This window comes from Hyla sarda, chromosome 3, assembly GCF_029499605.1.
Source record: "Hyla sarda isolate aHylSar1 chromosome 3, aHylSar1.hap1, whole genome shotgun sequence".
NCBI classification, from domain to species: domain Eukaryota; kingdom Metazoa; phylum Chordata; class Amphibia; order Anura; family Hylidae; genus Hyla; species Hyla sarda.
In genome coordinates, this window is record NC_079191.1 from 14,576,121 (window position 1) to 14,602,096 (window position 25,976).

At 41.2% G+C, this 25,976-nt stretch overlaps 2 protein-coding genes across 4 annotated transcripts; one reads left to right on the forward strand and one right to left on the reverse strand.

Annotated features, from left to right (window-relative positions):
- Positions 1–75: 75 nt before the first annotated feature.
- CENPO (centromere protein O) lies at positions 76–21,894 on the reverse strand. 3 transcript variants are annotated; one of them, XM_056563003.1, is made up of 7 exons: positions 21,838–21,894; positions 9,700–9,774; positions 7,240–7,409; positions 6,771–6,891; positions 4,619–4,878; positions 363–534; positions 76–273 (listed from the first exon to the last, which is right to left on the reverse strand). In XM_056563003.1, the coding sequence occupies exons 2-7, from the start codon at positions 9,728–9,730 to the stop codon at positions 179–181; spliced, it is 849 nt and encodes a 282-aa protein (XP_056418978.1). In that variant the 5' UTR covers positions 9,731–9,774; positions 21,838–21,894; the 3' UTR covers positions 76–178. The 3 variants fall into 3 exon arrangements, with proteins under 3 accessions (XP_056418978.1, XP_056418977.1, XP_056418975.1); XM_056563002.1 differs by lacking the exon at positions 21,838–21,894 and adding an exon at positions 21,556–21,801; XM_056563000.1 differs by lacking the exon at positions 21,838–21,894 and adding an exon at positions 13,356–13,492.
- A 66-nt stretch (positions 21,895–21,960) lies between these two features.
- On the forward strand, positions 21,961–24,745 carry PTRHD1 (peptidyl-tRNA hydrolase domain containing 1). The gene is made up of 2 exons (XM_056563004.1): positions 21,961–22,260; positions 24,410–24,745. Exons 1-2 carry the CDS (start codon positions 22,075–22,077, stop codon positions 24,578–24,580), a joined length of 357 nt encoding a protein of 118 aa, XP_056418979.1. The 5' UTR covers positions 21,961–22,074; the 3' UTR covers positions 24,581–24,745.
- The last annotated feature ends 1,231 nt before the right edge of the window (positions 24,746–25,976 follow it).

The following is a 25,976-nucleotide window of genomic DNA, read 5'->3' on the forward strand; positions in this document are numbered from 1 at the left end:
AATTTCCTCTGTAGTATTCAGCAGCTAATAAGTACTGGAAGGATTAAGATTTTTTAGGAGAAGTAATTTACAAATCTGCTTAACTTTCTGGCACCAGTTGATGTAAAAAAAAAAAAATTTTTTCCACCGGAGTACCCCTTTTAAGGTTGCGCATTTTCTGTCCCTCTGTGGACTTCTCCTACGTGGTCAGTGACCCCACAACTCGATGTAGCGGCGTACTGCGAAACATGGAGGAGTGGGATGTTGCCGCTTCCTGCGCCGATTTATTGTTTTCTGCAAAGAAAAAAAAAAACTTTATTTGTTGCAACGCAAAGCTGCCAGAAAGAGGAGGGGCAAAAAAAAAAGATGGCTGTCTCCATTACCTTGACATGTGACCTGCGCCTCCGTTGGAAGCACGCTGGTAACGGCGCCATACAGCAACTTTGCAGAAAAGCAGAAGGTTCGGTCGCGGATGGACACGTTGTAGCGGAATGAGATGACGGTATTCAGGGAATTCCTCTGCAGGGTGTCGGGGATGTAGATATCGGACAGGTCCTGTATATACGATAAAGGTCAGAGGTTATAGGGCTATCTTGGGGGGGGGGGGGGAGGGGCAATGCAAAACAGCATGAAGAAAGCAATGACATGAGGATCTGCAAGACACGGGCCATAGCGTCACTGTACTGCACAAACCTTAAAGGGGTATTCCAGGAAAAAACATTTTTTTTTATGTATCAACTTGCTCCAGAAAGTTAAACAGATTTGTAAATTACTTCTATTAAAAAATCTTAATCCTTTCAGTACTTATGAGCTTCTGAAGTTAAGGTTGTTCTTTTCTGTCTAAGTGCTCTCTGATGACACGTGTCTCGGGAAACGCCCAGTTTAAAAGAGGTTTGCTATGGGGATTTCATTTAGATAGAAAAGAACAACCTTAACTTCAGAAGCTCATAAGTACTGAAAGGATTAAGATTTTTTAATAGAAGTAATTTACAAATCTGTTTAACTTTCTGGAGCCGGTTGATATATATAAAAAAGTTTTTTCCTGGAATACCCCTTTAAATCCGGAGAGATAGTAACTGCAGCTCTGGGTGTGACTGGAGCCTAATGATTGCATTAGATTAAAGGGGTACTCTACTGGAAAACATTTTTTTTTTTAAATCAACTGGTGCCATAAAGCTAAACAGATTTGTAAATTACTTCTATTAAAAAGTCTTAATCCTTCCAGTACTTATCAGCTGCTGTATGCTCCACAGGAAGTTCTTTTCTTTTTTAATTTCCTTTCAGTCTGACCACAATGCTCTCTGCTGACATCTCTGTCCATATCAGGAACTGTCCAGAGTAGGAGCAAATCCCCATAGCAAACCTCTCCTGCTCTGGACAGTTCCTAAAATGGACATAGGTGTCAGCAGAGAGCACTGTGGTCAGACAGAAAGGAAATTCTAAAAGAAAATAACTTCCTGTGGAGCATACAGCAGCTGATAAGTACTGGAAGGGTTAAGATTTTTTAATAGAAGTAATTTACAAATCTGTTTAACTTTCTGGCACCAGTTGATGTAAAAAAAAAAAGAAAAAAAGAAAAAATGTTTTCCAGCGGAGTACCCCTTTAATGAAGAAACATAATAGATTTGGCCTGCAGGTGGCAGCAACGTTCAGCAATCCTCAACTAGAAAGCATAAGAATGTGCAATGTGTTGATACATTGGAAGTATTTTATTTTGCGCGCACATTTTTGTCTTTAAATTGGAATAAAAAAATCTATAAAAATAAATGAATGCGTAAAATAAAAATATGTCGGTCAATTTTCCGATGTGTGAACTTACCCTGAGTGATTTTGTTCCCTGACAGCAAGAAAACTGCAGAACTCTTTATTATACAGCAGCATTCCCCAAACTGCGCCTCTCCCCTTGCTGCACAACCACAACTCCCAGCATGCCCGGACAGCTTGTGGATGATACATTGATATCATAAGTCAGAGTTCCTTCTGGACAACTACAACTCCCATAATGCGTTGACTGCCTAAGGCTGATCCTCTGATCTCTTAGATGGGTGTTCTCCAACCTGCGACTGCCCAGCTGCTGTACAACTACAACTCCCATCATGCCCCGACAAGCCGGTTGCTCATTGTTTGATCACTCAGATAAGTGTTCTTCAAACTATGGCTCTCCTGCTGCAAACTACAACTCCTATCATGCCCCGACAACTTGGGGGTGATCTCTAAGATCTCTTGCATCAGAATTATCTGCTGCACAACTACAACCCCCATCAGCCCATATCTGATCCTTTGATCTTCTGGATTAGTGTTCTTTAAACCATGGCTCATGCAAACTACAACTCCCATTATGCCCTGACAGCTTGAAGCTGATCCATTAATCTCCCCAACTGCTGCACAACTACAACCCCCATCATACACCTTTTGCCCATGATTGGTGATCCCCAACGCTGCAAAACTACAACTCCCAACATGTCCAGGCGGTAGATTTGCAGCCGTTTTTTGGTGGGGTATTTTAACCCTTTTATGTAAAGTTTCCCAACCAGGGTGCCTCCAGGTGTTGCAAAACTACAACTCCCAGCATGCCCGGACAGCCGTTGGCTGTCCGGGCATGCTGGGAGTTGTAGTTTTGCAACACCTGGAGGCACCCTGGTTGGGAAACACTGCTTTTATGGCTCAGTGGCGGCTTTTGAAAGTGGCGTTTTTTTCCTCTTGTAAATGCCAAGTGTTTATGCATGTTGGCATTTTTTTCCCCCAATTCTTGAATAGAAATCCTTGAGTCACATGACTTGTAATGAGGTAAACACAGGGGAAAAAAAATGCAAAATCAATAAAAAGAAATATATTTAAATATATATTAATTAATAAAAATAAAATAAATATATATAAATAAATATGAATTAATAAATACAAATAAAATCAATAAATAAATATATATAAATAAAAATAAAATCAATATATATAAATAAAAATAAAATCAATATATATATAAATAAATATATATTAATAAATAAAATAAAGATATATTTATTAATTAATAGAATAAATATATATTAATTAATAAAAATAAAATAAATAAATATATATAATTAAATAATATATATATATATATATATATATAAATTAATAAAAAAAAAAAAATATATATATATTATATATATATATATATACACACAGCAACAGGAGAATACAGCAGCACACTGCTAGCACAAAGATATAGATAAAACATGAGTCTATAGATACAACATGAGAAGCTATTCAGCTATGGTGCAGTAATGAAATAGTGAGATACTTAGCTTGCAATTTGAAATAAATAGAAAGAAAAAAGACCGGGGAACGGCGCCTCGTGTATTACCCTTAAAACACAAACAGCAAGTGTAAATGTGGGAGAAACCCACGGCACTTATAGGTGGGCTGCTCACCAGATGTAAATAGAAGTAACGCATATCACCCCAAATAGGGGTACTCACTGATGTCCAAAGGAGGGCTGCAAGCCGGAGGTCACAGGCACATACGTCCTGACGTAGTCATCAAACGGAAAATGGAAAGGACCTCATTCATCCAGGCGCTGCCGGTTAGGTCATCAGGTGCACAAATGATGCAATGTATACCTTGGAATATTGTATACATGAAAGTTTATTAAAAATAATAAACAACATACAGATTACGCGTTTCGAGGGTGACTCCCCTCTTCCTCAGGGCACACCTGATCTGAGGAAGAGGGGAGTCACCCTCGAAACGCGTAATCTGTATGTTGTTTATTATTTTTTTAATAAACTTTCATGTATACAATATTCCAAGGTATACATTGCATCCATTTTGTGCACCTGATGACCTAACCGGCAGCGCCTGGATGAATGAGGTCCTTTTCCATTTTCCATTTGATAGCTTGCAATTTGGCGGCCAAATAGCTTGAACCGTCCCACCACGGTAAGGTGATCTCATTGGGACGGACCATACAATATAGATCAGCAGGCATTGCAGGATCTGGAACATCCAAATCACCTTATATACACCTGATCCTCTATCACCTTATATACACCACCCACCTCTATCAGGTGTATATAAGGTGATTTGGATGTTCCAGATCCTGCAATGCCTGCTGATCTATTCAGCTCACCCTTTTGCCCTCACCACGGTACGGACAGGACCGGACCCCAGTCCAGAATAACGGCAAGAACAAAGGCAAAGTCCAGCGTGGTAGTTCAAGCAATACTCAATGGTTTATTCAGCAATTAGCCAACACGGAAAACAGGTGACGCGTTTTGGCCACAGTACGCAGCCTTAGTCGTACGACTAAGGCTGCGCACTGTGGCCGAAACGCGTCACCAGTTTTCCATGTTGGCTAATTGCTGAATAAACCATTGAGTATTGCTTGAACTACCACACTGGACTTTGCCTTTGTTCTTGCCATATATAATTAATGAATAAATAAAAATTATATATATATATATATATATATATATATATATATACACAGTGTGTATATATATATATATATATATATATATATATATATATATATATATATATATATAATTTTTATTTATTCATTAATTATATATGGCAAGAACAAATTTACACACACAAATAAACACCAGTCAAAAGTCGTAGTTCGTGGCCTTATACAGGTGAATGAAACCCTGGATACCTGAAGCCGATCAACCTGGAACTTCCTCCCGGCGAAGGCGTTTAAGTGATCGGACAGAACCGCAAGGAATTTCTTCATGTCCGACTGCAGGTGCGACTTGGTGATTTCTCCGAGTGGGATGAACGGCGGGATGGAATGGCGGGAGATCAATGGCTTCACCAGGTTGTGCACCTGGATGTAATAGGAGTCCAGGTATTGGCCTTCGAAGGCCGTGCTGAGGCAGAAGCAAATCCCGTTGTCTGTCTTCTTCCCGCTGATCCCTTCATAGAAAAAAGCTGAGGGTTTGTTACTGTTGTATGCAATCTACATAATGCACAAATCTAATACTTAAAAATAAAATAAAAAATAAAAAGCAATAAAGTTCCTAGAAAAATAAAAAAATACAATAAAATAAAAAAAAAGTATAAAATAAAAAGTTCAATAAAAAAATTATAAAGGTGCCGTAAAACTTAGCATTTATTTATATAGCTAGATAAAATTCACCACAATAATAGTGCAAAATAATGATACTATCACCAAATCATAATTAAAGAGAATACGCTGAACCATATGTATCCTACTTATGATGATCGCCTGGTATGTTTATGCGAACAATGCGAACATATTCGCATAAACATACCGGTCGATCATCATAAGTAGGATACATATGGTTCAGCGTATTCTCTTTAATTATGATTTGGTGATAGTATCATTATTTTGCACTATTATTGTGGTGAATTTTATCTAGCTATATAAATAAATGCTAAGTTTTATGGCACCTTTATAATTTTTTTATTAGTCTTGATCCGCAAGGTGAAGTTGTATAGACGTGAGGCCCTACTACTTACGTAATAAGAGTTAAAATAAAAGTTCATAGAAAAAAATGCAAAAAAAATACTAAATCTAATAAATAAAAATTTTATAAAATTAAAAAGACAAATAAAATAATAAAATACTAAATAAAAAAATGAAACAAATTAAAACAAATAAAAAAATAAACTAAGGATGTCCCGATACCATTTTCTTAAACCGAGTACTAGTACCAATACTTTTTTATTTTATTTAACCCCCTTGCCGCAGAACGCCGTTTATAAACGGTGCAGCGGCAGGGGTATGAAGCGAGCTCAGGAGCACAGACTTTGGACTCCTGCTGACCTGGCAGAAGTCCAAAATCAGGAAATGCAGTCTGGAGTGCTGAGGGGTGTGTGTGCAGCCTTAGCCAATCATAGCTCATCTCACACTGAACTGTTCTGAGCTGTGTGCAGCAGAGTGAGGGAGGAAGTTCTCCCCTGTATGGCTTCAGATGATGTCACGCCTGCTGGGGAACGCCCCTTCCCAGTCTGTGAATCTGACTGAGACTGAGCAGAAAATACAGAGCAATATCAAGGTAGAAAACTAAAAAATAATAAAAATCAAGGCGGGGGGGGGGGGGATGGTTTATCATGATGGGGCAGTGAAGATCATGAAAGGTACTCTTTAATGCTATGCCATAGCACAGCACTGATCAGTGTTATCGTGGCTCCTTTACTACTGCCTGCCATGGCTGGCTGAAGAAAAGGAGTGACAGTCGGACGGCACGGAGAACAGTAAGGGACCCCTGACCATCCTCTCGACTGATCAGGACACCACGATTTCTCTGTGATCCCAATCAGCATCCCTGAGCTAATCGGCAGTAAATATCAGGACTTTTAGATGCCCAATCAACTTTGATCACTGCGTCTAAAGAGTTAATGCCGCACATCATCCAGATCGGTGATTTTCTGCATTAGCCATAGGTCACGGCTATGAAGTGCGCTTCACAGCTCTGGAGCGGGTGCAGGACATACATTTACGCCCTCCGTCCTCTCGGAGTTGATCCGTGTGGAAAGTGCAGGCGGCCTAGTGCACCTCCCGCCAGCAGCTATCGGGGACATTTGCACGAGTATTCGTGCAAATGTCCAGTATTGGTCCCGATACTGATACCAGTATCAGGACATCCCTACAATAAACATTAATAATAAATAAATAAATACTAAATTAAATAAAAAATGTTTTTTTAAATAATAATAAAAAAAAAATAATGAAAAGTTCCTAAAAAAAAATAAAGAGAAATAAAACAATTCCTCCAACTCTGCAGCATTTTTGCGGTATGTGGCCATACAGCAGTTGTTTGGTCATGATGCCCATCCTCTACCTGTGAACCACAGCGCCTCCATGGCGCCCTCCATCTCCTCCAGCCTCAGGTCCTGCAGGGCCTCCTCGGTGCTGGGCACTGGCGGGCAGCTTCCCTCCGCTCTCCCCGATAATACCCGGATCTGGGAACATGATACATAGAATCTGCATTCATTTCATGTGCCTGGGGGGGGGGGGGGGGGGGCAGCACATGGAGGGGGCGGTGGGGGCATCACATGGAGGGGGCGGTGGGGGCAGCACATGGAGGGGGCGGTGGGGGCAGCACATGGAGGGGGCGGTGGGGGCATCACATGGAGGGGGCGGTGGGGGCATCACATGGAGGGGGCGGTGGGGGCAGCACATGGAGGGGGCGGTGGGGGCAGCACATGGAGGGGGCGGTGGGGGCAGCACATGGAGGGGGGCGGTGGGGGCATCACATGGAGGGGGCGGTGGGGGCATCACATGGAGGGGGCGGTGGGGGCAGCACTCACCTGCTCCTCCTGTTGCTTCACCCTGGCCTGCAGCTCGTCTCTCTTCTTTTTCAGTCGGAGGATTTCTTCCCTCTTCTCCTGCACCACGTCCTCCCGCCGCCGGCCCTGCTCTTGCTTTGCGGATAAGTTTTGCGACAAAGTTTCCAGCTGCTCCAGATGGGACAGGACACCTTCCCCCACACATCAATGAGAAAAAAACATTTCAGAATATCTATCTATCTCATATCTATCTATCTATCTATCTATCTATCTCATATCTATCTATCTATCTACCTATCTCATATCTATCTACCTATCTCATATCTATCTATCTATCTCATATCTATCTATCTATCTCATATCTATCTATCTCATATCTATCTATCTCATATCTATGTCATATCTATCTATCTATCTCATATCTCTCTATCCATCTATCTCATACCTATCTATCTATCTATCTCATATCTATCCATCTATCTCATATCTATCCATCTATCTCATATATATCTATCTACCTCATATCTATCTATCTATTTCATATCAATCTATCTCATATCTATCTATCTCATATCTATATCCATCTCATATCTATCTATCTCATATCTATCTATCATATCTATCTGTCTCTCTCTCATATCTATCTATCTATCTATCTATCTATCTCATATCTATCTATCTATCTATCTCATATCTATATCCATCTCATATCTATCTATCTATCTCATATCTATCTATCTCATATCTATCTAAACAAAGAATAAGTTGGCCAGCACTATTGATTCCAAACTATTATACGGACCCGGCTTACAGGTGCAGACTGCTGGGTTAAATATACAGCAACAGGAGAATACAGCAGCACACTGCTAGCACAAAGATATAGATAAAACATGAGTATATAGATACAACATGAGAAGCTATTCAGCTATGGTGCAGTAATGAAATAGTGAGATACTTAGCTTGCATTTTGGCGGCCAAATAGCGTGGACCGTCCCACCACGGTAAGGTGATCTCATTGGGATGGACCCTACACTATGAATATGCCTCTGTGTGAACAGTACAGCAGGCATTGCAGGATCTGGAACATCCAAATCACCTTATATACACCTAATAGAGGTGGGTGGGGTGCAGGAGACAACATGGAGGTAGCCACTCCCCCGTATGTGTAATACAAACAAAGAATAAGTTGGCCAGCACTATTGATTCCAAACTATTATACGGACCTCCCACCTCTATCAGGTGTATATAAGGTGATAGAGGATCAGGTGTATATAAGGTGATTTGGATGTTTCATATCTATTCACAGTGTAGGGTCCGTCCCAATGAGATCACCTTACCGTGGGACGGTTCAAGCTATTTGGCCGCCAAATTGCAAGCTAAGTATCTCACTATTTCATTACTGCACCATAGCTGAATAGCTTCTCATGCTGTATCTATATACTCATGGTTTATCTATATCTTTGTGCTAGCAGTGTGCTGCTGTATTCTCCTGTTGCTATCTATCTCATATCTATCTATCTATCTCATATCTATCTATCTCATATCTATCTATCTATCTATCTATCTATCTATATCATATCTATCTATCTATCTATCTGTCTCATATCTATCTATCTATCTATCTATCTATCTCATATCCATCTCTCATATCTATCTCATATCTATCTATCTATATTTATTTTTATAGGACGGACACAACGACTACAAGCATGACCCAAACTGGCGACTGTACGAAACTGAGAATCACTCTATGGCTTGAAGAAAGTTAAAGAAGCACTCCTGGATTATTTTTTAAAATGTTTTCTGTTTATATAGTGCAGCATAGACTATTATTACAGAATAATGTAGAGGTTCTTGTGTATGCCTTGTGTTTACCTTTTTTAACTGATGTGGCAGGCATGGGAGAAGAGAGAAAGAGAGTGAGAGAGAGACAGGTCTGATCACTGCACCGGGTCATCTAATAAGGCTGCTGGTGCAGGAGATCACCCAGGTGAACTGATGAGACTCATAAGTGGGTTGGGGTCAGGTCACATCATGTGCAGTTTTAATGCGTTTATTGCCATGAGGTAAAGTCTTTAACCCCGTTTCCAGCCATAACAGTGCCGGCTATGAGTGAGATAGTTAAAATATAAGTCTATGCCATCTTATAAACAAGTCACAAATACCTGCACTTCACCCACACAATATGACAATGTGACAAAACTAACACTTTGACTCTTTCCCCATGGAGGTTTACATAGTTGTTGTCAACAGTGCAGGCGGAAAAGGGGGTGGGGTTGACCAGAGGGGTGGAGTTTGGATTATTCCTGTGTTGAGAATGATAAATATGACATGTACTTATTCTGGAGCAAGATCTCCTGTTGCAAAACTACAACTCCCAGCATCCCAGGACAGCCAATGGCTGGGAGTTGTAGTTCTGCAACAGCTGGAGGCAGTGACCACTGTAATAGAGGCTGTAAAGAAGCGATAACATCATCTCACCTTCTCTGAAGACGGCCTCCACCTCCTCCATGGTCGCCCCAAGGTGACAACCTCTAGGAAAATGGTGGAAGTTACCTGAAGGAGGAGAAAAAAAATAGGTAAAAAATAAATAAAAAATTATAATAAGAATAAAAAATATAAAAATAAATAAATAATATCAACCATGTGGGAAAAGCGTATTGTCGGCCAATGAGGGGGCTTAATACCACTTCATTAGATGACCAGGTACAGTGATCAGACTCCACACTCTCTCTCTCTGCAAAGTCAGAGGATTTAAGGGAAATGTAGGCAGCACTAGGAAATCATTTCAGTGATGAAATTGCAGTCAGTATGGCTGAAAACACTCATGCCTGCAACATCAAAGGTAAAAACAAAGCATACACAAGTACTGTCGGGTCAGGAAGAAAGGAAGGTAATACATAATATATACTCCTTCCCCAATAGTAGACCACTATACGATTACATTTTGGTTGGTCTTCTCAAAGAGGTTTCACTGTATTACATGAACAAATCATGTGACAAGATTCCATAGTGGGACTAATAAATATAAAAAACATAAAAAAAAATAAAAAAATAATGTAAAACATAAAAAGAAAAATATTGTTCCTAGAGGAAAAACAAAACAAGAAATAAAATGATAAAAAAAAAAAGAATAAAATAAATAAAAATATAAAATAATAGTCCAGAACAGAATTTGTGCAGCAGATTTTCAGTCCACCATACATGATGCATTGTGGACATTTTCTTTGAGAAGATCAAAACAAACAAAACAATAAATAAAATAAAAAATAAATATTTTTTAATTCCTAGTAAAAAAAAAAAATAAAAAAAATTAACATACAAAAAAAAATATACAAAAATAAATAAAAATAATATCAAGAAAGGTTCCTAGAAATAAAAAAAATTAAAACACAAAAAAAAAAAAATATTTAATAAATGAAAATAAAATAGAAAACATAATAATAGACCAGACCAGAATTTGTGTTCACCATACATTATGCATTGTGGCCACCCCCACAGAAGACCACTTTTCGATACAATTTTTGGGTGGTCTTCTCAAAGAAGTTTCAATGTATTATAGGAGCCATTACATGGATCCTATGAAATGATTCCATAGTGGGGCTAATAAATATTGCAGACCAAAAAAAAAAATGTATAACCATCCTATGAAAAATAAATAAATACATGAATGAATAAGAAAAGATATATTAAAAAAAAGCATAACAATAAAAAACTAAGTACCGTATATACTCGAGTATAAACCGACCCGAATATAAGCCGAGGCCCCTAATTTTACCCCAAAATCCCAGGAATTATTGACTCGAGTATAAGCCTAGGGTGGGAAATACATCATCCCCCCTGTCATCATCCAGACCCCCGTCATTAACACCCTCATCATCATCACCCTGTCATCATCCCACCCCCCCTTCATCATCCCCCTGTCATCATCCCACCCCCCCTTCATCATCCCCCCTGTCATCATCCCCCCTTCATCATCACCGCCTGTCATCATCCCCTTGTCATCATCACCACATGTCATCATCATCACCGCTTGTCAATGTCTGATACAGTGGTCTTCAACCTGCGGACCTCCAGATGTTTCAAAACTACAACTCCCAGCAAGCCCGGGCAGCCAATGGCTGCCTGGGCTTGCTGGGAGTTGTAGTTTTGAAACCTCTGGAGGTCCGCAGGTTGAAGCCATCTGCGGCCTTCGACCTCATCCAGCCCCCTCTCACCCCCTTTAGTTCTGTACTCACCTCCGCTCGGCGCTGGTCCGGTGCTGCAGGACTGTCCGGAGAGGAGGTGGTCCGGTGGGATAGTGGTTCCGGGCTGCCATCTTCACCGGGGGCGCCTCTTCTCCGCGCTTCGGGCCCAGAATAGAGGCGTTGCCTTGACGATGACGCGGAGGGACGTTGGTAATGAACGTACCTCTGCGTCGTCGTCAAGGCAACGTGACTATTCCGGGGCCGAAGTGCGGAGAAGAGGCCCCCCCCAGTGAAGATGGCAGCCCGGAACCACTATCCCACCGGACGACCTCCCCACTGGACAGTCCTGCAGCACCGGACCAGCGCCGAGCGGAGGCGAGTACAGAACTAAAGGGGGGTGAGAGGGGGCTGGATGATGTCGAAGGCCGCAGTGGTCTTCAACCTGCGGACCTCCAGAGGTTTCAAAACTACAACTCCCAGCAAGCCCGGACCGATGGCTGCCCGGGCTTGCTGGGAGTTGTAGTTTTGAAACCTCTGGAGGTCCGCAGGTTGAAGACCACTGAGGGCGGAGAGTTCACTCGAGTATAAGCCGAGGGGGGTGTTTTCAGCACGAAAAATCGTGCTGAAAAACTCGTCTTATACTCGAGTATATACGGTAAAACAGAACGGACGGCTCTCCTCTGCTGAATGCTGCGCCCGGATTAGCCGGATCACATGGAATACACAGAGAAGCTGGTCCCTTAGTCATGTCAAATATACAATAAGAACAAGAATGCAATCATGTGTGTGTCAGATCACAATTAGTCACAATTAGAGATGAGCGAACTTACAGTAAATTCAATTCGTCACAAACTTCTCGGCTCGGCGGTTGATGACTTTTCCTGCATAAATTAGTTCAGCTTTCCGGTGCTCCAGTGGGCTGGAAAAGGTGGATACATTCCTAGGAAAGAGTCTCCTAGGACTGTATCCACCTTTTCCAGCCCACCGGAGCACCTGAAAGCTGAACTAATTTATGCAGGAAAAGTCATCAACCGCCGAGCCGAGAAGTTCGTGACGAATGGAATTTAGTGTAAGTTCGCTCATCTCTAATCACAATGTTAAAAGCTTATACAAAAACATGGAAAAAAAAAAAGAGAACACTCAGAGACATGGAAAATATGGAAACGGATTGTTCCAGTTCAGAACGACTCTAGTTTTGCTAAAGAGCATGAAAAATGTAGAATGCAAATAAATAAATATTATTGCTACAAGGAAACACAAACCTATTGTACAGGGAATCATACATGGAAAAACGTAACATGTGAAGATGAAATCATGTCTCGGATTCATTCCTGAGGGTTCTCTTGTATTTAAAGGGGTATTCCAGAAAAAAACTTTTTTATATATATATATATATATATATATATATATCAACTGGCTCCAGAAAGTTAAACAAATTTGTAAATTACTTCTATTAAAAAATCTTAATCCTTTCAGTACTTATGAGCTTCTGAAGTTGAGTTGTTCTTTTCTGTCTAAGTGCACCTGTCTCGGGAACCGCCCAGTTTAGAAGAGGTTTGCTATGGGAATTTGCTTCGAAACTGGGCGTTTCCCGAGACAGGTGTCATCAGAGAGGATTTAGACAGAAAAGAACAACCTTAACTTCAGAAGCTCATAAGTACTGAAAGGATTAAGATTTTTTAATAGAAGTAATTTACAAATCTGTTTAACTTTCTGGAGCCAGTTGATATATATATATATATATATATATAAAAGTTTTTTCCTGGAATATCCCTTTAATAGAAAAATCCAGTATGACTTCCTGCTCAGTAGTTTGCGTCTGAAATCACCTCCTCTGATATTATTTGTTCCTTTCTCGATGATGTTGATCTGTAGTGTGGACACGTCTCCATTATGTTTGTCCCTGAAATCTTTGGACGGGGCTGAAACATTAAATTGATCATTTCTCACGTCTGAGATGTGTCGTCTGATTCTTATCCTTAATGGATTTGAGGTGCCGCCTACATACTGACATCGGTAGGTACCACATGAGGCTGGATAGACCACCGATGGGGCATTGCAATTACTGGAAGATTTGGTAAAGTATTGCTTCCCTGTAGCCCAAGAAACGAAAAAAATGGGACACTTGTATGGCTGAAGATGTGATGCAATGATTATGTCCAGGATAGTGTAACCCCGTATGGGTGCGGAATGTACCGGATTCTGTCAGGAACAAACTGGGTGATAGTTTTGTACTAAGTGACGGACGTCGTCTAGATACAGTTTTGATAAATGTTTTGTCAATGTCCTGCAGAGCATTATCATTCTCCACAATAGGAAGGTATCTCCGCATTTACCAATAGTAGGACATGGACGACTATAGATAGTGACAAAAACAAGTCCTTTCTTTTCTTCCGATTGAGTTTGTGCAGATACAACTGTATCCTATGTCTAGAGCCGTTATATGGAGAGGATATCCATACACGACCCAAATGTTTAGCTTATTCATAAGCATCTCTTAAAGTGACATCATCGTATCCTCTGGCTTTCAGTCTCTCATATAAAGCTGAAGATTCTTGCTCGAAAACTCCGTCCTCCAGGCAGTTCCCCCTAAGTCGAACCCATTTCCCCCGTAAGGGATATTTCGGACAACGTGTCGAGGATGACAAGAACTCGCCCGGAGGACAGAATTCCCAGCTGTTTATTTTCTAAAAGGTCCGACAATAATTTGTTGTGATGATGAGATGGACTGTCCCTCAGACTGAGAAGGTGCACATAAAAGAATATCCAGAAAAGGAACACACTCGGTGTAAAAATGAGATGGAAACTTAAAGGGGACCTCTAATCAAAAAAACTTTTGATATATTATAGATTAATGTATGCAGAATAACTTTACAATTGCATGTTATTAAAAAATATGCTTCTTTCTATTAAATTTTCCACTTTGAAAAAATGACCACTAGGGGTCTCCCTTCCAGTCCTTTTTTTTATAGATTTCAGAGTCATGCAGGAGTCCTAAATCTCAGACTGCAGCCGGGACACAGACAAGCACAGCACTGCTCCCTGGCAGTGAGCAGTGCTGAGTTTGTCTGTTTCCCGGCTGCATTTTTGAGATTTAGGACTCCAGCATGAGTCTGAAATGCTTGCTGCCAGGACTGGTAGGGAGACCCCTAGTGGTCATTTTTTCAAAGTGGAAAATTTAATAGAAAGAAGCAATATTTTTTAATAACATGCAATTGTAAAGTTATTCTGCATACATTAATCTATAATATATCAAACGTTTTTTTTTTTTTGATGAGAGGTCCCCTTTAAGATTCAAATCATTGTCATTGATATAATCAATCAATTCATCAAATTTGCTTTTGGAATCCCTCCGTACCAAGACATCTATATAAGGACCTATGTATTTTATTGGATGGAAAAAAAATGGATTGTTAGAATTGAAAAATGAATTGTTCTTCCCAGTAAATCCTATAAATGTTGGCAAAAGATGGTGAAAATTTCGCACCCATAGAAGCTCCCCTGATCTGAAGGAAACATTTGCCATTAAAGGGGTACTCCGCCCCTAGACATATTATCCCCTATCCAAAGGAAAGAGGGGATAAGATGTCAGATCCAGGAGTCTCCTGAGGACTGTCTGACATGACGTTCACACTACCTTTTCTCCCATACGGGAGCGCATACGGTGACATACGGGAGCGCGAGGTTTTAGCTCCCCCCCCCCTGCCGTATGCGCTCCCGTATGGGACAAAACGTAGTGTGAACCCAGCCTTAGTAGGATTTTCTCAGAGTTTCCTGTATGTAGAGGTGTCATTCCAAAGGTCCATATTTAATTTTAAATATAATCCTGAGTTCAGCAGAACCCCCGCTCCGCCTTTATTGTTCTTGACTACTAAATCTTTATTTTCTGTAATAGTTTTAAGAGCGTTTTTTTTCTGCTGGACTAAGATTATCTTGTGATTTGTGTTTAGTTAAAGTGGACCGCAACTGCACTAAATGTCTTTAGACAAGTTCTTGATATTTATCTGGTGCTGGTGTGCGAGACGGCAGCGGGTAAAACCCTGGGATGGATGTACGAAAAGATGGAATAATGTTATTACAATTACCAGAATCAACACTTACCGTATTTTTCGCCGTATAAGACGCACTTTTTCTTCCCCAAAACTGGGGGGAGAAAAGTCGGTGCGTCTTATACGGCGAATACAACCCCTATCGCGGCGGTCCCTGCGGCCATCAACGGGCGGGACCCGTGGCTAATACAGGACATCACCGATCGTGATGATGCCCCTGTATTAACCCTTCAGACGCGGCGATCAAAGTTGACCGCCGCGTCTGAAGGGAAAGTGACACTAACCCGGCTGTTCAGCGATTTCACCGCGACGGTCCCGAACAGCCCGACTGAATAGCCGGGTTAGTGCTTACAGGACACCGGGAGGGACCTTACCTGCCTCCTCGGTGTCTTCTCCGTTCAGGGATCCCCTGTATGGCCGGCGCTCTCCTTCCTCGTCATTACGTCGTCGCGTACGTGCGTAAAGACATGATGACGGCGACGGAGAGCGAGGATACCCGGCCGGCAGCAGAGACGTTCCGGAGCGACGGGGACACGGCGACAGCGATGGAGCGACATCCAGGGCAGCGGTGATGGTCCGGAGCGGCGGGGACACGTGAGTATTACCTCCTATGCAGTGGTCTTCAATCTGCGGACCTCCAGATGTTGCAAAACTACAACTCCCAGCATGCCCGGACAGCCAACGGCTGTCCGGGCATGCTGGGAGTTGTAGTTTTGCAACATCTGGAGGTCCGCAGGTTGAAGACCACTATTGGGTTCAAAATCTTAATTTTTTTTAGATTTTGCACCTATAAATCGGGTGCGTCTTATACGCCGGTGCGTCCTATAGGGCGAAAAATACGTTAACGCATGCATTAATATGGTAATGTATTGATCCAAAAAAATCAGTACTTAATACATTTTCAACACCATCCCTATCATTATTCGTGCCCAAGTCATTATCTCCTCGTTCTACATCATCACACAAAGAAAAAATGTCTTTTGACAGTCAGGTTACGGGCCCATTTATTAATGTCCAGAATCGTAGCAAAAAGTTTGAAGTCACATGTGGGGAAGAACCCAAGGCCTCGACTGGGTAGGGAAATTTGAGCAGGAGATTTGATATAACCGGACGGGTTAACTACTGATAAACAGATCCAGACCAATTTCCTCCAAAATGGGCAGAGTCAAAAAGGCGCTTGAAACTGAGGCGAGAGCAAAACTTCTACTCTATTCCCATAATGCAACGCGTTTCGCGGAGGTTCCGCTTCATCAGGCCTGATGAAGCGGAACCTCCGCGAAACGCGTTGCATTATGGGAATAAAGTAGAAGTTTTACTCTCACCTCGGTTTCAGGCGCCTTTCTGACTCTGCCCATTTTGGAGGAAATTGGTCTGGATCTGTTGTTATCTGTGAAAGGTGGAGCGGCTGCTGGAACTTTACACTCTATGCACTCTTATCCATGGTTGTACTTGGACGTAGTACAACCAGACTTGGTAAGTGCACATTCACATTCTGCGTTACCTGTACACCTTACGGTATCACACTAGGGAGCGCTTCCTGCTCTGTTTTTTTTATTCTAGGTTAACTACTGAGGGACTTACTTGGCTATAATCTGTGACCTTAGGTTGTACCTTTTGTCTTCGGTGCCATCGTCTGCCCCGTCCTTTGGGTAACGAGGGGGAACTTGATTAAATCCATTTTTTTTTCCATCCATAAAATACATAGGTCCTTATATAGATGACTTGGTCTTGGTATGGAGGGATTCCAAAAGGAAATTTGATGAATTGATTGATTATATCAATGACAATGATTTGAATCTTAAAGGGGACCTCTCATCAAAAAAAAACTTTTGCTATATTATAGATTAATGTATGCAGAATAACTTTACAATTGCACGTTATTAAAAAATATGCTTCTTTCTATTTAATTTTCCACTTTGAAGAAATGACCACTAGGGGTCTCCCTACCAGTCCTGGCAGCAAGCATTTCAGACTCATGCAGGAGTCCTAAACACTACGAGCTGCCAGTCTGCTTTGACATGACTAAGGGACCAGCTTCTCTGTGTATTCCATGTGATCCGTAATAAAGAACCTGTTGCATTGTATCCTGCACTGGAAATTCCTTCTTCAATAAAAAAAAAACTAAGTTCTTAGTAAGAATAAAAAAATAAACAAACAATATACAACATATCAAAAAGTTCCTATAAAAAACATTAGTAAAACAAATTTTTAAATGACATGATAAAATAATTAGGTATATTAATGCTAATATTAATTCAACATATTCCCTTAAAAAATGTTTTTAATAATACAATCATTTTAACCTCTTCAGGACGACGGGCCTATGCATTCGCCCTTCATCCCGAGTCCTTAAGGACGTGGGGCGTATCCATACGCCCGTGGGAATTCCGGTCCCTGCCGCTAGCCGGTTGGGGACCGGACCGGGATGCCTGCTGGAATCATTCAGCAGGCATCCAGGCACATCGCCCAGGGGGGTCCTGAGACCCCCCCATGTCGGCGATCGCAGAAAATCGCATGTCAATTCAGACATGCGATTTTCTGCTGTTCCATGCTGAGCGGGTCTCTGGTGACCAGATCACCCGGAAAATAGGGATGATCTGAGCTGTCAGTGGCAGCCCCGATCATCCTGAGGGATAGGAGCGAGGTCGCAGTGCTGCGATCTCCTCCTATCCCCTGCCATTGGTCAGAACTGATTCTGACCAATGGCAGCGCAGGACAGTGGGTTGCCATGGAAACCCCCACTTTGCCCACCCTTGGATGTCATGGGGAGCAGATGGAGGCCGGTACCTGGAGGAGAAGATGCGTGGGGACCACCGATCGTCGCTGGAGACAGGCGCAGGTAGGGAAACGACGGATTGGGGGGGTAGGAAGGGGGCAGTAAGCAATATTTACTGCTGCCCTTCCTAGTGGGTGCCAAACTGCAACTCCCAGCATGCCCAGACAGCCAAAGGCTGTCTGGGCATGCTGGGAGTTGTAGTTTTGCAACATCTGGAGGTCCGCAGGTTGAAGACCACTATTGGGTTCAAAATCTTAATTTTTTTTAGATTTTGCACCTATAAATCGGGTGCGTCTTATACGCCGGTGCGTCCTATAGGGCGAAAAATACGTTAATGCATGCATTAATATGGTAATGTATTGATCCAAAAAAATCAGTACTTAATACATTTTCAACACCATCCCTATCATTATTCGTGCCCAAGTCATTATCTCCTCGTTCTACATCATCACACAAAGAAAAAATGTCTTTTGACAGTCAGGTTAGGGGCCCATTTATTAATGTCCAGAATCGTAGCAAAAAGTTTGAAGTCACATGTGGGGAAGAACCCAAGGCCTCGACTGGGTAGGGAAATTTGAGCAGGAGATTTGATATAACCGGACGGGTTAACTACTGATAAACAGATCCAGACCAATTTCCTCCAAAATGGGCAGAGTCAAAAAGGCGCTTGAAACTGAGGCGAGAGCAAAACTTCTACTCTATTCCCATAATGCAACGCGTTTCGCGGAGGTTCCGCTTCATCAGGCCTGATGAAGCGGAACCTCCGCGAAACGCGTTGCATTATGGGAATAAAGTAGAAGTTTTACTCTCACCTCGGTTTCAGGCGCCTTTCTGACTCTGCCCATTTTGGAGGAAATTGGTCTGGATCTGTTGTTATCTGTGAAAGGTGGAGCGGCTGCTGGAACTTTACACTCTATGCACTCTTATCCATGGTTGTACTTGGACGTAGTACAACCAGACTTGGTAAGTGCACATTCACATTCTGCGTTACCTGTACACCTTACGGTATCACACTAGGGAGCGCTTCCTGCTCTGTTTTTTTTATTCTAGGTTAACTACTGAGGGACTTACTTGGCTATAATCTGTGACCTTAGGTTGTACCTTTTGTCTTCGGTGCCATCGTCTGCCCCGTCCTTTGGGTAACGAGGGGGAACTTGATTAAATCCATTTTTTTTTCCATCCATAAAATACATAGGTCCTTATATAGATGACTTGGTCTTGGTATGGAGGGGTTCCAAAAGCAAATTTGATGAATTGATTGATTATATCAATGACAATGATTTGAATCTTAAAGGGGACCTCTCATCAAAAAAAAACTTTTGATATATTATAGATGAATGTATGCAGAATAACTTTACAATTGCACGTTATTAAAAAATATGTTTCTTTCTATTTAATTTTCCACTTTGAAGAAATGACCACTAGGGGTCTCCCTACCAGTCCTGGCAGCAAGCATTTCAGACTCATGCAGGAGTCCTAAACACTACGAGCTGCCAGTCTGCTTTGACATGACTAAGGGACCAGCTTCTCTGTGTATTCCATGTGATCCGTAATAAAGAACCTGTTGCATTGTATCCTGCACTGGAAATTCCTTCTTCAATAAAAAAAAAAACTAAGTTCTTAGTAAGAATAAAAAAATAAACAAACAATATACAACATATCAAAAAGTTCCTATAAAAAACATTAGTAAAACAAATTTTTAAATGACATGATAAAATAATTAGGTATATTAATGCTAATATTAATTCAACATATTCCCTTAAAAAATGTTTTTAATGATACAATCATTTTAACCTCTTCAGGACACCGGGCCTATACATACGCCCTTCATCCCGAGTATCTTAAGGACGTGGGGCGTATCCATACGCCCGTGGGAATTTCGGTCCCTGCCGCTAGCCGGTTGGGGACCGGACCGGGATGCCTGCTGGAATCATTCAGCAGGCATCCAGGCACATCGCCCAGGGGGGTCCTGAGACCCCCCCATGTCAGCGATCGCAGAAAATCGCATGTCAATTCAGACATGCGATTTTCTGCTATTCCATGCTGAGGGGGTCTCTGGTGACCAGATCACCCGGAAAATAGGGATGATCTGAGCTGTCAGTGGCAGCCCCGATCATCCTGAGGGATAGGAGCGAGGTCGCAGTGCTGCGATCTCCTCCTATCCCCTGCCATTGGTCAGAACTGATTCTGACCAATGGCAGCGCAGGACAGTGGGTTGCCATGGAAACCCCCACTTTGCCCACCCTTGGATGTCATGGGGAGCAGATGGAGGCCGGTACCTGGAGGAGAAGATGCGTGGGGACCACCGATCGTCGCTGGAGACAGGCGCAGGTAGGGAAATGACGGATTGGGGGGGGTAGGAAGGGGGCAGTAAGCAATATTTACTGCTGCCCTTCCTAGTGGGTGCCAAACTGCAACTCCCAGCATGCCCAGACAGCCAAAGGCTGTCTGGGCATGCTGGGAGTTGTAGTTTTGCAACATGTGGAGGGTCACAGTTTGGAGACCACTGTTACAGTGGTGCCCAAACGGTAGCCCTCCAGATGTTGCCAAACTACAACTCTCAGCATGCCTAGACTGCCCAGGCATGCTGGGAGTTGTAGTTCTGTAACATCTGTCCCTTCAGATTTTGCAATTTTCATGAAATTTGGGGATTTTTCACCAAAAAAGGATGCCAAGTAACGCCGAAAATTTACCACCAAAATAAAGAAGAATATGTCACGAAAAAAACAATCTCAGAAACAAAATATGCGGTAAAAGCGTTTTTGAGTTATTAATGCGTAAAGCGAAGGTGGTCAGAGTTGCGAAAAAGGGCTCAGTCCTTAAGGGGTTAAAAAGCCAATAAAGTCCCTAGAAAAAAAAAGTTCCCAGTAGAAATTAAAAAAAAAATTATGAAATAAATACAAAATAACAAAAAACATATTTCTAGAAAAAATGAAAATTAAATATATAAAATTTAAAAAATAAATAAAATCCAAAAAGTTTCTAAAAAAAAAAAAAAAAAGCATAAAACTAAAATATTTAATCAAATAAAAAATATATAGATTTTTTTGTTCTTTTAATTCTGAAATAAAAAATAAAGAAAATGAATTTAAAAAAAAATTAAAGTTTGAAAAAAATACAAACAAACAAAAGTTATGGCTCTTAGAAGGTGACAATGAAAAAATGAACCAAAACTACAACTCCCAGCATGCCCGGATAGCTGTAGCTAGGATGACATGCTGGGAGTAGTAGTTCTATAACAATATGCTGCTGTTGCTCTGCATGCTCATGTATGGAGGCACAGAGGGCATGCTGGGACCTGTAGTGTGGAATACAATATACGAACCTCGATAGAGTCTCCATATCTGCCGCCAATACGGAGAAGCATAAACTACACCTATCATTTCATTTGGGTAATAGAGGATTAAACACGATTACATTCGGAGCCGTTATGTCTTTCAAATAGGACCTATAATTAATAGCTGGAAGCCATTTTGTTGTAGATCATAGGCGCTCTACTAACATTATGCCTGTCTACGCGCAACTGAAGACATAAGATTAATAACAGCCTGCTCTCTAGTGACTCAATATCTTACGGCGCCGTAAACAAAAGAAAAATGAAACATATACGATGATTGGTCATTAGAGGAACGCACAGCCAATGAAAATCCTCATTCTGCTGAGTGGTGAGGGGCGTGTCCTGGCGTCACCAATGACTCGGTGCTTTACATTAATTGGTGCATAGATAGACAGCTGACCAATCAGATTGCGCTCTTGTTAAACATATGGCTACTCGGAATGAAATAACTTTATTAACAACTGTTCACATGACACGTGAGCAGAAAACGCCGGCTGGAGGCTGTAAATGGCAGCGCTGGTGCAGTATGTGGTGCTCCGCAAAGACCTGCAGTCCGGCCTCGGGTGGCCTCTGGGAGCTCTGGTGGCTCAGGCCTGTCATGCTGCAACTGCTATAATCCACCTGCACTACAAGCACCAGCAAACCCAGGAGTATCTGCAGGAGCTGGACAGCATGCACAAGGTGGTGCTAGAGGTGAGGACAACCTCCATTACTTGTCACTAAAGAATATAATACTGCTCCTATGTACAAGAATATAACTACTATAATACTGCTCCTATATACAGGAATATAACTACTATAATACTGCTCCTATATACAAGAATATAACTACTATAATACTGCCCCTATATACAAGAATATAACTACTATAATACTGCCCCCTATATACAAGAATATAACGACTATAATACTGCCCCCTATATACAAGAATATTACTACTATAATACTGCTCCTATATACAAGAATATAACTACTATAATACTGCCTCCTATATACAAGAATATAACTACTATAATACTGCTCCTATATACAAGAATATAACTACTATAATACTGCTCCTATATACAAGAATATAATTACTATAATACTGCTCCTATATACAAGAATATAACTACTATAATACTGCCTCCTATATACAAGAATATAACTACTATAATACTGCTCCTATATACAAGAATATAACTACTATAATACTGCCCCCTATATACAAGAATATAACTACTATAATACTGCTCCTATATACAAGAATATAACTACTATAATACTGCTCCTATATACAAGAATATAACTACTATAATACTGCCTCCTATATACAAGAATATAACTACTATAATACTGCTCCTATATACAAGAATATAACTACTATAATACTGCTCCTATATACAAGAATATAACTACTATAATACTGCTCCTATATACAAGAATATAACTACTATAATACTGCTCCTATATACAAGAATATAACTACTATAATACTGCTCCTATATACAAGAATATAACTACTATAATACTGCTCCTATATACAAGAATATAACTACTATAATACTGCTCCTATATACAAGAATATAACTACTATAATACTGCTCCTATATACAAGAATATAACTACTATAATACTGTTCCTATATACAAGAATATAACTACTATAATACTGCTCCTATATACAAGAATATAACTACTATAATACTGCCCCCTATATACAAGAATATAACTACTATAATACTGCTCCTATATACAAGAATATAACTACTATAATACTGCCTCCTATATACAAGAATATAACTACTATAATACTGCCTCCTATATACAAGAATATAACTACTATAATACTGCTCCTATATACAAGAATATAACTACTAAAATACTGCTCCTATATACAAGAATATAACTACTATAATACTGCTCCTATATACAAGAATATAACTACTATAATACTGCTCCTATATACAAGAATATAACTACTATAATACTGCCCCTATATACAAGAATATAACTACTATAATACTGCTCCTATATACAAGAATATAACTACTATAATACTGCTCCTATATACAAGAATATAACTACTATAATACTGCTCCTATATACAAGAATATAACTACTATAATACTGCTCCTATATACAAGAATATAACTGCTATAATACTGCTCCTATATACAAGAATATAACTACTATAATACTGCTCCTATATACAAGAATATAACTACTATAATACTGCTCCTATATACAAGAATATAACTACTATAATACTGCTCCTATATACTGTACAAGAATATAACTACTATAATACTGCTCATATATACAAGAATATAACTACTATAATACTGCTCCTATATACAAGAATATAACTACTATAATACTGCTCCTAAATACAAGAATATAACTACTATAATACTGCTCCTATATACAAGAATATAACTACTATAATACTGCTCCTATATACAAGAATATAACTACTATAATACTGCCCCCTATATACAAGAATATAACTACTATAATACTGCCCCTATATACAAGAATATATCTACTATAATACTGCCCCTATATACAAGAATATATCTACTATAATACTGCCTCCTATATACAAGAATATAACTACTATAATACTGCCTCCTATATACAAGAATATAACTACTATAATACTGCTCCTATATACAAGAATATAACTACTATAATACTGCTCCTATATACAAGAATATAACTACTATAATACTGCCCCCTATATACAAGAATATAACTACTATAATACTGCCCCTATATACAAGAATATAACTACTATAATACTGCTCCTATATACAAGAATATAACTACTATATACTGTATTTTCTGTATTGCCCCTCCAGGTCCCAGATGAGGTCACATTGACCGGTCTAGCGGAGACATTGAAGGCGGCCAATATTGACCATAAACTGTGGATTGAGCAGCCGGAGAACATCCCGACCTGTATCGCCCTCAGACCTTACCCCAAAGAAGAAGTTCATCGCTACCTGAAGAAGTTTAAGCTTCTGAAGTGATGGTTGGATGGACCTGCAGGATCTCCTGTACTCATTGTTTTTAATGTAAATCTATGGGGCTGAGTCCCGCTGCCGCTTACCGGTCTTAAAGAGTGAGATGTTTTCCAACTACAGCCAGAAGCTTGATGGAATTATTTTTTTTTTAATCTAACTTAGAATTAAAATATTATTTATATGATTTATGGTTTAGTCTTTATGTAACAAATATCCAGTCATCCTGCCCCATCATGATCACTGTAGGGATGGTATTGGGCAGGTGATGGGCAGTGCCTGGTTTCCCCCAGACATGATGCTGCCCCCACCATGATCACTGTAGGGATGGTATTGGGCAGGTGATGGGCAGTGCCTGGTTTCCTCCAGACATGATGCTGCCCCCACCATGATCACTGTAGGGATGGTATTGGGCAGATGATGGGCAGTGCCTGGTTTCCCCCAGACATGATGCTGCCCCCACCATGATCACTGTAGGGATGGTATTGGGCAGGTGATGGGCAGTGCCTGGTTTCCCCCAGACATGATGCTGCCCCCACCATGATCACTGTAGGGATGGTATTGGGCAGGTGATGGGCAGTGCCTGGTTTCCTCCAGACATGATGCTGCCCCCACCATGATCACTGTAGGGATGGTATTGGGCAGGTGATGGGCAGTGCCTGGTTTCCCCCAAACATGATGCTGCCCCCACCATGATCACTGTAGGGATGGTATTGGGCAGGTGATGGGCAGTGCCTGGTTTCCTCCAGACATGATGCTGCCCCCACCATGATCACTGTAGGGATGGTATTGGGCAGGTGATGGGCAGTGCCTGGTTTCCTCCAGACATGATGCCACCCCCACCATGATCACTGTAGGGATGGTATTGGGCAGGTGATGGGCAGTACCTGGTCTCCCCCAGACATGATGCTGCCCCCACCATGATCACTGTAGGGATGGTATTGGGCAGGTGATGGGCAGTGCCTGGTTTCCTCCAGACATGATGCTGCCCCCACCATGATCACTGTAGGGATGGTATTGGGCAGGTGATGGGCAGTGCCTGGTTTCCCCCAGACATGATGCCGCCCCCACCATGATCACTGTAGGGATGGTATTGGGCAGGTGATGGGCAGTGCCTGGTTTCCTCCAGACATGATGCTGCCTCCACCATGATCACTGTAGGGATGGTATTGTGCAGGTGATGGGCAGTGCCTGGTTTCCTCCAGACATGATGCTGCTCCCACCATGATCACTGTAGGGATGGTATTGGGCAGATGATGGGCAGTGCCTGGTTTCCTCCAGACATGATGCTGCCCCCACCATGATCACTGTAGGGATGGTATTGGGCAGGTGATGGGCAGTGCCTGGTTTCCCCCAGACATGATGCTGCCCCCACCATGGTCACTGTATGGATTGTATTGGGCAG